Source organism: Pithys albifrons, chromosome 18 (genome assembly GCF_047495875.1).
Source record: "Pithys albifrons albifrons isolate INPA30051 chromosome 18, PitAlb_v1, whole genome shotgun sequence".
NCBI classification, from domain to species: Eukaryota; Metazoa; Chordata; class Aves; order Passeriformes; family Thamnophilidae; genus Pithys; species Pithys albifrons.
In genome coordinates this window covers 8,942,388-8,954,362 of record NC_092475.1, presented here as the reverse complement: position 1 = coordinate 8,954,362, position 11,975 = coordinate 8,942,388, and the positions used below count along the sequence as shown (strand labels likewise).

The 11,975-nt window shown below is 38.8% G+C and overlaps 1 protein-coding gene across 8 annotated transcripts in view; it reads right to left on the bottom strand.

Annotated features, from left to right (window-relative positions):
* Window positions 1-1,543: 1,543 nt before the first annotated feature.
* The window catches only part of ZMYND8 (zinc finger MYND-type containing 8), a 51,287-nt gene continuing 40,855 nt past the window's right edge, over window positions 1,544-11,975 (bottom strand). For 6 of the 8 annotated variants that reach the window (XM_071573257.1, XM_071573262.1, XM_071573258.1 and 3 more), the window contains exons 16-21: window positions 11,300-11,490; window positions 10,306-10,386; window positions 9,739-9,817; window positions 7,816-8,055; window positions 7,495-7,652; window positions 1,544-2,981 (exon numbers count right to left, since the gene is read on the bottom strand). In XM_071573257.1, the coding sequence (XP_071429358.1) occupies window positions 2,880-2,981; window positions 7,495-7,652; window positions 7,816-8,055; window positions 9,739-9,817; window positions 10,306-10,386; window positions 11,300-11,490 (851 nt within the window). In that variant the 3' untranslated portion in view covers window positions 1,544-2,879. Of the gene's footprint in view, window positions 2,982-6,018; window positions 6,109-6,161; window positions 7,208-7,494; window positions 7,653-7,815; window positions 8,056-9,738; window positions 9,818-10,305; window positions 10,387-11,299; window positions 11,491-11,975 lie in introns of those variants that run through there. The other 2 variants (XM_071573264.1, XM_071573263.1) reach the window with 2 other exon arrangements.

Below are 11,975 nucleotides of genomic sequence, written 5' to 3'. Positions count from 1 at the left end.
TGGCTTTTTGGGGTGGGTGGGTGGGGAAAGTCTTACTGTTCTAAATTAATAGTTCATTTCTCCAGAACAAACTTTGGAGAGAACCATATTGTGTACATGAGTAGTAAGGACACATGGTACTGTTGGTAAGAACTGTAGCTGTGTTTTGAACCTTACCAAGATGGTATGAGGTCTGTGCATGTGTCTACACGGTGCCTTATGCTGCCGTCTTGGGGTTGGGGATGGGGAAAAAGTACCTTGTGATGAGTGAAAGGCATTAAATAAAAACATGTTTACATTTTGGGGGACTAGATTACCTGACTTCTGTGCCACCACTCTGGGATCTGGAGGTGTATGTGGAATATCTACTCAAGCCTGTTCATCTTGCTGTCAGAATATTTAAATTCTCTGGGCCTGGATGAATTTCTCATTCACTTTGAAAACTGCTGATTCTTGCTTTGCTGTGGCACCAGAGAAGCTCAGAAGGATCAAAGCCTCCCTGGAATCAGGTGACAGAAATGCAGCGAGTGCTACAGTGCCCTCATCTAATAGGATCAAATGAGTAAGGGTTACACAAGCTACAAATATGACACAAGTGCTACACAAGCCTGAGGGATACTCCTAACCTCTAAAAACATTGAGAGAAAACAGTGCTAGATCTGAGAGGAGATTTTCTGCCAAACTAAAGCAGAAAATCTGATCTTAAATTCATCCAGTCTCAGTGTTAGGCTCAGAAGGCAGCAGCCACGCAGCACCTGTGACATGTCAGCCCTGTGTGTTGACAGCCACACAACCCAACCCCAGTACCTGCTTTGGGGCATTTGTAAAGAGCTTCTCTCTGACCCAAGCACAACTCCCTCCAAAATGTGACTTTTCCAGCAGAGGTGTTGCTGCTCTCAGGGCCAGCATCCAAATTCCACATAAAGATTTGTGCTTTTCTGTGAACAGTAGCACTGGGAACATTAACTTTGGTTGCTTCACAAATAAATGGACCAAGGTAACTACAGGAGTAGGAACTCCAGATAATATTCTCAGTAAGATTTTATAGTGAACTGTTTTATAAGCTTCCTGTTTCTTCTCACTTACAATGAAGACACACAGGAGTCCTGCCCAATTTATACCCTCTTGGAGGGCTAAAACTGCACTCACCACAACAGTCCCCATTTCTAACCCACGTGACGATGTCAGTCCAGCCCCAATCCAACCAATGAATAGCTGTTACACAAGCAATGAACCTTTGCTGCTGTTAAAGCTGCAACAAAACGTCTGTTGCTGAGTTTTACACAGTATTTACAGAATGTCAGTGCTGCTTTATCTCAAATTCAGCAGGCTTGGATCCAAAGGCCCCACACTTCTGAGACAGAAGATGCCAACAGAAGTGAAATTACCTGTGATCTGGAGACTGTGCAGAAATGAACATTACTCCAGCTTGAACCAAAACTGGAAATCCAGGAACACAGAACATTTTTCTAAAACAGTTTAATAAAAAAATTGTGAAGTTTCTTGAAAAATTGGAGAAACCCAAAGCATACCGTGTGTGTCACCTGTCTCAGTCACAAAGAAACACAATTGTCAAAAAGATATTTAAGTTTAATACAAATTTTATACAAAGAAAATGTGAAAAAATACTTCCATATGCTAAAAGCAATTATGCTTCACAAATAAGGCCAGCTAGGCTAGTTTTGACACAACTGCAATTAATGAATATCCTGTTCTTGCCTTTTTTCTTCTAATACTTTTTTTCCCTCTAATCTGGGGACTAGCTGGAGACTGTACAAACTGCATTCTTATATAGACAATGGGAGAAATCAACATGACTAAAATGTACAACAGAATGTACTGGAATGATATCATACAATTAATTTTCTCATATACATACATCACCTTTGCTTTGTTCAATGCTTTCGTTTTACACAACATACAAAATGGGACTACAGTCTCAGTGTAACAGACAGATCTGCAGGGGGTACTTCCTCTCATACTGTACTGCTTCATGCTTACATAAAAACATAAATTCCATCATATAAATAATACATGCTCTGGCCCAGCATCAAAAGTCCTTTGCCCATGTTTCCCCATTCGTGTTTTTCTCCACACCTGGTTCTTGTTCAAAGTCCTTCGGGAGGATTTTTTAAAAATTAGAAAACTGTGAAGCACAGGAACAAATTTTACTTTCCTCAATCTTTGAATTCAGTGATCAGAACTCGTGCCACAAACAGCTGCTATTACACTTTCCAACTTTTCTGATCTTAGAGAGAACGAAATTTAAATTAATTTTAACCTGTAAACAGCATTTATATTGTTGTCAGTCTGATCATTGTGAAAAACAATGTAAATCTCTATGTGTTTCAGGTCCAGAGATGGGAAATGTCATAATTTGCCTGATGCAATGAAATGAAAACAGATATCCTTCATCACTTGGTTGTTCAAAGAAATTCTACAGGAGTTTCAAAGTGCAGAAATTTTTTTCAATCCCAATGCAAAGACAGTTGTTGTTCAGATTATCAGAATTATATTATTTGATGCATAACTGCAGTTTCCCAAGGCCAGTTTTCAGCATTAGGTTGTGATAAGGCTGTTTTGAACCTTCCTTTTCCAACTTCAAACAAGCTTTATAAGTTAAAGTCAATACAAATATAAAAAGGAGCTGGTACTCTAATGACATCCACAAATTGTACATTATTTACAAAAGAAGCATAGATTTAATATGGATCTTACCTGTCCTCAGCTTTTCTAAGCCAGCACTAATGCTTTTCATTAATGTAGTGTAATTAATGCTTTGTACACATACACAAAGCTAAAGTCTGAACCTCTGAGGTTAATCCATAGAACTGTGTTTATTTCTCACATTTCTACTAGATTTATTTATTCCAACAATTGTATGGACTTCTTGTTAGCAGTTAGACTCTTCGTACTTGGACTGGCATTGTGGTCTGACCATACTGAACTCCAGTTCTCATTGCCACTGTCCCAGCAGAAGGACTTACCACTACAGGAATGGTCTGTGGATTAAAACCAAGAGAAACAGATTGTTATGTTAAAGGTCACATGAACATGACCACAGAAATAGAGATTTATTTTCCAGGGGAAATCCAGAGCAAGTTCCAATTTTGTGCAAGAACTAATACCTTTATTACCATTTTATTACCTCATTCCAGGGGAGAAAGTAGTGTATTAACTTCCCTATAGCCAAGTTTTCCTGTGTTCTTGTTACTGGTATAGAATTATAGGGACAGGAGGTGCTACAGGGACTGTACCCACTGTCTGTGCTTGGAGAGTGAGGGTTTCAGAATTACATCCAGTTATGTTTTTTCTTCAAACTAACACATGGGAAGAGGAAAAAGGGCTAAGAAAATCCTTTGTCATTTGAAAAAGTTTTGACAAATCAAACTGGAGTACAAAAATACCCTTGTTTATAAGTATATTCTTGTTACACATTACTTAAATCTTTTTCCCCAAAAGGAACTATTTCCCCCATGCATTCAGTCTACACAGAAGAGAACAAAGAACATCTATCTGAACAAAAAAAGTACTTAAGTTAACTTTTGCACAAATCAATAGCAAAAACATCAGCATTACTGGGAACTGTCTTACACACCCTGTAAAAATATTAATATAGAATAAACTTTTCACTTCCATCATACAGATCATGATTTATACATCTCGACAAATGGAGTTTCAGGACATTTCTATAGGTGGTAATTGATTCTACAGATGCAGAGACAAAGGCACAAGAACGTTAAACAATCTGGTCAAGGTCACATCACTCTGGAAGATCTGTAAAAGGATTTATTGAACCTTAAGTCTGTATCATAACCTTCCTCCAAAAACGTGAGAAAGTCTAGAAATGTCTCTACCATACAAACTGCAAGTATGTTCCGATACAATTCCAGTGATGCACAAAAGGTGATCAGACAAACGCATCCATTTCAGTTCACAACATCTTGTGGAAGAAACAGGGAGTGAGACTTTGAGGAACCTGAAAGGGATGCACAGATCTTCCCCCAGTGGTAGTGTGACATTCCAAAGAGAACATGGAAGAAGAAATACAAGTTCAGTGAAGCCCAATGTTTCCCCACACTGATTCAAGAAACCACACGAGTGTCTCAATGGTATTCCACAAAGACAGAGTCTGTGCCTTCCAGAAGCCTACTCATTCCATTCCCTGGAATGCAAAGATGATAGATTTATATTTTTACATTATTTTAACTGCAGGAAGAATCAAAACCAAACATGGAACAAATTTTCTAAATAAATTCAAGATTACTGCCATTTTGTAATGATTTCAGATGTGTATACAGGGTTCAATGGAAATGGTACCCAGAAGATACAGCAGAAGTTGTTCGGAGGAAGGAATTCCTAGTTGGACACAAAGTGCAAACTGAACCCTAAAAAAGCCATTATGCAAGTCACTGTCAGTACTAGAGGTGGGGAAATTAGGGATGCCACAGTCGCCTTTTAAATATACACTTACACACATGAAAATAATTAAGTTTCAGTTCTTAGCGCGATCGGAATATGGAATGTGCGAGACTCCTTAAATGTGTTAAGATCATTCCCTGAGAGGTAAATTTTCCACCTCTGCCAGTTTTACACATATGTACATTTTGCATACATATTAAACATGCACTAAGGTTTAAAATCATTTAAATTGCACGTGCAGTCATTAGAATACAGAGGTGTCTGTAGCTGTGCAAGACTAATGCAAATGTGTACAAAGTTATAAACATGCACAAATGAAGTTGGAAACCTTTCAGATCTTCCAATTCTGCTTTACATAACTCAATACCTTTGTGTTACAGAAAACCAGTGAAGGTAACTGCCATTTTTCTGATTACACAAAACCACCTTAGGTTCTTACAGCCTCACAGCTATTCACAAAAAAAGCCTAATGTCTTCAGTGTCTGGTAATGGGTTTTAAAATACGTATAAAACCTTGTTGTTAATGGTAAATCAGTCCAAGCAACTCAGGGCCAATGCTGCAAAGGTGCACAGTGCTCTCAGTTGAGACCAAGTGAGTGGAGGTAAATTGCTGTGAGGAATGTGGGATGTCATCCCCACTAAGAGCACGATCCCCACTAAGTTTGTGTAGAATATGGTGGCTGTGAAACACTCTGTATTCGTGCTTGTGGTGTATTCACTGACACACACACGGGTGTGTTCTGCAGCTGGTGGGGGTGTGCACAAGGAGAGAAAGACACAGGAACTTGTACAGCACATCAGGCCTCACAGTCACAGTGTGGTTAAGGTACACTGTTAAACAGTACACAGTTACTGTTAAGTCAGAAATGAAGTTACCCCCATATGGGCTCCCTGTGGAATCCCCCCGAGGCAGCACCTGTGCCACGGCCAGGGCAGTGCCAGCTCAAGTGCTACACTGACTGACGTGAGCACTGCAGAGCACAAACAGCTGAAATAATGGGCTATTGTGGTGAATCAAATACAAAAATTCAAACTCACTTCTGTCCCCTCTCCTGCAACTGACACTAAGGAATTTGAGTGTCCTTGGTTGAGACATAGATGGAAAAAGCCAGGTCTAATTCCAATGCCGTTTCTCCTAAGTTTGTAATGCTAATGTGCAAGACTGCATGAGAGAGACACTGCTGACAAATGCATATTCTCTTTTACATGTACTGAGATGTCACAGGAAAATCAAGCATAGCTCAGAAATAATTAAATCTCTTTAGGATACCATAGACAAAAACATATTTAAAAGATAATTAAAATGAATTCTATATATTTACATTGATGTTGTGGTCAAGTATATACATGAAATGGATCAATTATGTGAAATAGCATCTGCCTGTCCTCAGTGCCTTCACTAGACTTTATCTTTTCTGGATCCTGGCAATCATGAAAGGAATGAAGGGGTGGAATGTTGCACAGCAAAATAAGACATTTTGCACTGCAAGTTGAGCCTATACCAGTGAATTCATCTCTTGATAGAACAGCAGACGAGACAACCCCCCAGAGATACTGAGCAATTTTAATGCCAGGAACAGCACTGCTGCAGACTTTAAATTATGATTATGTACTTACAATTGTGGGTTGAGTAGCTGGAATATAGGTGGTGATCTGTGCTACCTGGACCAGATTTATAGGCTGGCTGCTTGTCACACCTGTTGCTATCTGCAGAGACAGCACAGGCAACCTCAGTAGAAGCCTCAGCTTGTACATCAATTCCACCTGGTTGTAGTTATTATGATATGAAATTTATGTTTGATGTTTTCTTTGTGTTAAAAATCTGCATCTTAGTGAATTCACAGGTTACTTCTTTGTTAAAGAAACAAAATTCAAATTATGAATATGATCAATGTATACAGCATGATGTTTCAGGTAGAACATCTATGTGAAAGCAATTTCAGCTTTGCATAACTGAAAAATTCCCTGGCAAGTTTAGGTCTCACATTCCCTATTTCCCTGGTACTACAAAGCTTGTGCTGCCGTAACAACGCAAATGAACATCAACTGAATGAGCCAGAGTTTAACCAACTTCATCAAAACATTCAAGTGGAACAGCACATCCTTTTCCCCCTCTTCAAATCTGTTTCCCCAAGTTACTCCCTTAGATGACATGTCAAGCCCAGAGATCTAACACCAGACAGTAGCAAAAGTGTCAAGAAATGAACACAGCTCTCTAGATTACTATGCTTCCCAATTCTACAGGACTATCTCAATGAGACATCATGCTGGAATCACAATACTACAAAATTAGTTTGCTTTTAATATTTTAAAATACAACTTATGTGGAGGATCATGTGTAAGGGTTTGAAGGATTAGCCCACCCACCCCACCCCCACTAAAATTTTTCATTTAACAAATCTTGCAAGGGCAGAAAAAAAATGATGCCGAAATTGCTAATAGTCAAGCCCTACCTATAAAGCAGAATCTTCTCTATAAACATTTTCTATATATGCAATGTTAAGTCCCTTTTATTAGAGCATTTGCTCATCCTTGCCTACTGAATACTATCAGAGTAGATGCTATGGAGGATTTCAAAACTGCTCCGTTAACCGTAGATCCAGGTGAACTGTTGTATCAGTGTTATGGAACATTGTGGTACCCTAATGACAGTCTGTGGTGATAAAGTAACTTGATTTGAATGCAGGTCTTGAGCTTGGCCTCTGAACCCCCAGGCAAGAAGGGCTTGGAAGTGCTGCAGTCAGTATTGCTTATCAGAAGGCAACTTGTATCGAAAGATCCAGACCAGAAGCTACACTGATGGGTCCTGGAGAGAGAGAGAGAAAGAGGTCCAGTCCCCTTTGGCTGGAAGGATGAGTCAAGCCAACACAAGGTTTTACTGGAATAAGTGAAGGGGAAAGGGTGTTCCCAGAGGACAAAAGGAGGTTATTTTTTGACAAGATGAAGAATAAAAACCACAACTCTCTATCGCTCCCCAAAACATACACTTTGAATGCAAATGCTCATAAATTCCTGGCTTATCCAGGGAAGCCTTCAGGGGAAGGTTTCAGAGAAATCTTACACAGTATTTCTGTTCGAAGTGATGATACTCACTGTAACACTGTCTTTGCTTTTATCAGCTGAACCTTCCTTTTCCTTAGGGGTGCTGGCCGTTTCTGTGGGTGTAGACTGGACACTCGAACTGGGCTGGGATGATTTGTTTAGTGTTTCTGTGCTAATTTCAGTATCTGTTTCTTGCTGTGTTGCAGTAGCTAAAATAGAGGAAAAAAGAGAAAGTAGACACTACTCATGTGAGCCAGTCCAGTCCCTCCTCACAGGCGCATCTGCACCCCTGCACATGAAGAGCTGAATCACTGTGTGCCCACCCACCCCAACCCCCTCAGGTGTGAAACAGGCAGCCCAGAGCACCAATACCTGACTGTGTGCAGGACTTCATGTGCTCAGGCCAGTGTGCTTGTTGGCAGGGGTAGTCACAGTAGCTGGTATTCCAACAGCAATAAAAGATGGCCTCTTTCTTGCAGTTAGCACACCACTGCTTCTTCTTAGTTTCATCCACTGCTTGTTGCTTTTCCAGTTCCAGCTGCTTCTTCACCTCAGCAATCAAACGATCTCGTTCCTGTTCCAGACTCTGACGCATTTCAGCCATTGTCAGTTCTATTCAAAATGCAGAGAGAAATGGGTTTGCAATTTCCACCCCACAAGGTGCAAACCAGTAATACTCATGAATTTAAAGATAACATGAAATTACAACTAATAGTCAAAGTACTCCTGAGTTTGGGCATCTCTGTTTCTTACCTACTCAACAAATGCAAGACTTCCTCTCTTATTCTGGCACCAAGATTTTTACCCTAACCATTACCTTCCATTTGTTTAACACTTTAGTTCTACATGTCCCACAAAGGACCAGAATTCAGCATAATCACAAAAAGGACATATGCAGCTGTTAACATACTGTCTTTACAAGCCCGAACTTTTGTTCTGCTCCAATATTCAGAAAATACAGACAATTGTATTTCTTCTCTTGTCTCACATGTTTATTATGTCTTGGTCTCTTTACAAAAAAAATGTGAAAGTTCCAAGAGGGACGCCAACAATGCTGTAAAAACTCATGATTACGTGAATAAAGCTGTAAATCTGAGCCTTACTTCATGATTGCTGTGAGAGCCACCCACTATTGATGCAGTTATAAACTGATATCTCAGTCCCTGGGAGACTCCAAGTGAAAGAGCTTGATAGACTCTTTGAAAAAATGGGCAAACACAAATAAAGCATTCCAGCCACCTTGACTTGGAATGAATCTTCGAGTCTTCTGAAAAACTCTGAAGTTGACACACTTTCCAAACACTGTTAAAGGTGTTTACTTAAATCAGTAGCTTAAGACTGGGGGCAAAGTGTTTAAAGAATTTTTCTTTTATTTCTGAGCACAGAGGCATTCAGCTCTGTGAACAGCAGATGTGTTGTTGCCATACCCAAATGACTCTGAAGAATGTTATCACTGGACTGCAGCAGTGGAAAAACTGGTTTACCCTGATTTGAAAGAGCAAATTGTTACTAATGAACCAGAGACACAAGTCTGAATATGGAGTTATTCAGCCCTTAATACACTTCCTGATTTGCTCTGCAAAAAGCAAAGTCTGAAAGTGGATGAGACAGCCTAAGGCTGTTTGGACTGTGTGTAGCTTAAAGGAGACTTGGCCACGCAACTGCAACCACCTTCCCACAGTCAGAGCATTAAAAAAGATAAGAATAATCACATTTTAATTATGGTTTCATTTCCTGCCAATATGGCTGAGTGTAGAAATGAAAAGTCTACCTCCTAGAAGGACTATTCTTTTACCTGTTTAAGGTAGCATTTTGACCCCATTTCACTGATAGTCTGGCACCAAGACTGAGTCAGGGTTGCCTATTCACTTTAAATAAGGAAATAAAGTCTATACACTAACAGTTGATCTGAATGAAAATGCCAGCTACAATCAGTAAATTGGCTGTATTACCAAAACCTGGTTCATATAAGAATTAGTACAAAATAATCAGCATAAACTATCTCATGAAGAGGATTACCCAGTGATGCATAAAATAAAGAGCCATTCTGCACATCAAAAGCTCACCCTTAGTTTGTCTCAGAGGGCTGAACACCTGTTCCTTCTCATGCATAGATAAAGTAACTTTGTGCTCAGATTCCAAAGGTGTGCACTAACATCAGCACAGCACGCTGGACAATGTTTTCTGTTCTGACAATTTGTAGCATCATGTGATGAAGGTAAAACATCTACAAGCGTTTCCATTGTCTGTGTAGGACAAAACCTGACACACTGTTTTGGACTATCATTTCCATACCTAGGTTATGCTTCATTTCTGAGAGTTCCTGTTGATGTAGCCATTGGAGCTTTTCTATCTCAATCCTCAGACGCCGAATCTAAATATTAAACATTTAATAGTAATAATAAATAGGGTGTATAATTACAGAATACAAAAAAACATGCCCACAGCAATGGGCCTGTTCATCACTTATATCAAGGCTCCTTCATATTAAACACTACAACAAGACCATAGTAAGCCCCAAACCAAAGTCTGAAGTATTCTAAATATTTGTCTGCTAGATTTGCTTATCATAAAGAGCACAGAATTGTCTGGAAATAAAAAGAACTTCCATTAAACTTGCTCTTGCTTCCTCTGAAACTGTCAAGTTTTAAATTTCTGACTGGAATCAAAAACATAATCCTTGGTGCTGTTTGCAGTTATTAGTATGATAATTAATTTATTTTATATTTAACTAGATGAGGCTTAGAAAAGCAAGTTTGTCATTCAGTGTGGGTTGGGAATAAAAGTATCATTGCTCAAAATTTTGACATCCTTATTTTGGTTAAAACAGGTAAACAAATCATCACAAAATCTGAGACTAACCTCAGCTATTGTACTGCCAGTAGTATTTTTTGAAAGATCATTATATATTTCAGTCATGGTTCCTTTGATGGCATCCATCATCTGAAAGATAAAAGAAAAAAATAATTACTTGACATATATTTTTAATAATTCCCACTTTCACTTCCTTTCAACCACTCTAATGTGAACTTATATTGCTATCAACAATATAATATCTATATACATATGTATATATTTATCTGGGTTTACTTTTAGAGGACTTTGTAGAAAGTAAAACAAATACTTTTGATCAGGACTCTAATTTTTAAGTTTTTTTAAGTTCCTAGTGAACTGCTTGACCTTCTACTTTTCCAAGAAATTGCTACTGATATAATTTACAAATAAAAAATATATAATCATGAGTTTGGGGAAGAAAGGCAATGCAAAAATACATAGTATTCACACTGAGGTTTTTTAATTTGAAATCTAAGACTATGTGGAAAACCAATGTCCCTTCTCTCACTGTCACTATCATGAGACAAGTACTACACCACCCCTTCTCTTTAACATCTCAGAGTCTGTTTTAATGCATGGAGACACACCTATGACAAGTTACCACCCAATGAAGTTCTACAGTGTTTTAAAAGAAAAGTACAATTTGTGTATGTTTTACTGGACACAGATGACAAAATATTGTTTGCTGTAAATATGATGCTGGGGGAATATCTACCCCTGTAGGAGAAAACAAAGAAAATGCTCCACACCACAATGTAACATAAATAAGAAGCAGCAGGACATGAGAAGGAAGGGGTCTGAAGTGTCTGAGCAGCTGAAGCCCATCACACACACATTCTCACACTGTCTTGGAATGGCAGCATTAAGCCAGGTCTAAAACTGTGGTTCTACTCTCACCAAAATCTAGCTGTTCCTACCTAGTGGGAAGAATTTGCAACATATGACAACACAAAAATAAAGTTATTTCAGAATTAGTTCGCTTCAAAATCAAATTGCAAGGAATCCTTGCTCAAAAACTTACTTTGCTGGTGTATTTAGCAATATCTGCAGCCACATCAGCTGATGCTGTTGCAATTGGCAGGTCTGTGCTAAGTGAGGAAGAAAGTGTACTTGCAGATCCAGAACTGGTAACCATAGAAATAGGCTGAGTGCTCGTGACTAAGGTTATAGTGGATGTGGAAGTGCTCTGGGTGATCTCTTTTTGCTGCACAGCTGAAAAAAGAGAACATTGAGTGGATCAATCACATAAGCAATTATGAAAATAAACAGGCAAACTTCTGACTTCAGTATCTAATTTAACTGTGTGCATGTAACCACTTCAGACTTGCATGACTTATACAATGGTGCCATCTAATGATTAATTATACAGTGCCCAGCCACTGAACTTGCACCTAATTGTAAGGCTTAAAGGTAATGAAGCAAATGTAACTTTGAAATTTATTATTTCAGACTGGCCAGTGCAAAAGTCTCCCTCAGTTCTGTATTCCTCCCATCCTGGGACTTTTCTATCCCACTGCCTTTGAAGTCCCTTCCTAATATCTCAATCTGGAGAACTTCCAACTAATATCACACATATAAGTTAGACTAACATTTTCATTTGTCATAACTTTGAAACATATTATTGAATTACTTTTCTTTTTTTGCTTTGAAATAAGACTTAATGAGCCACCCCTGAAGGAATCCTACTTTACTAATAC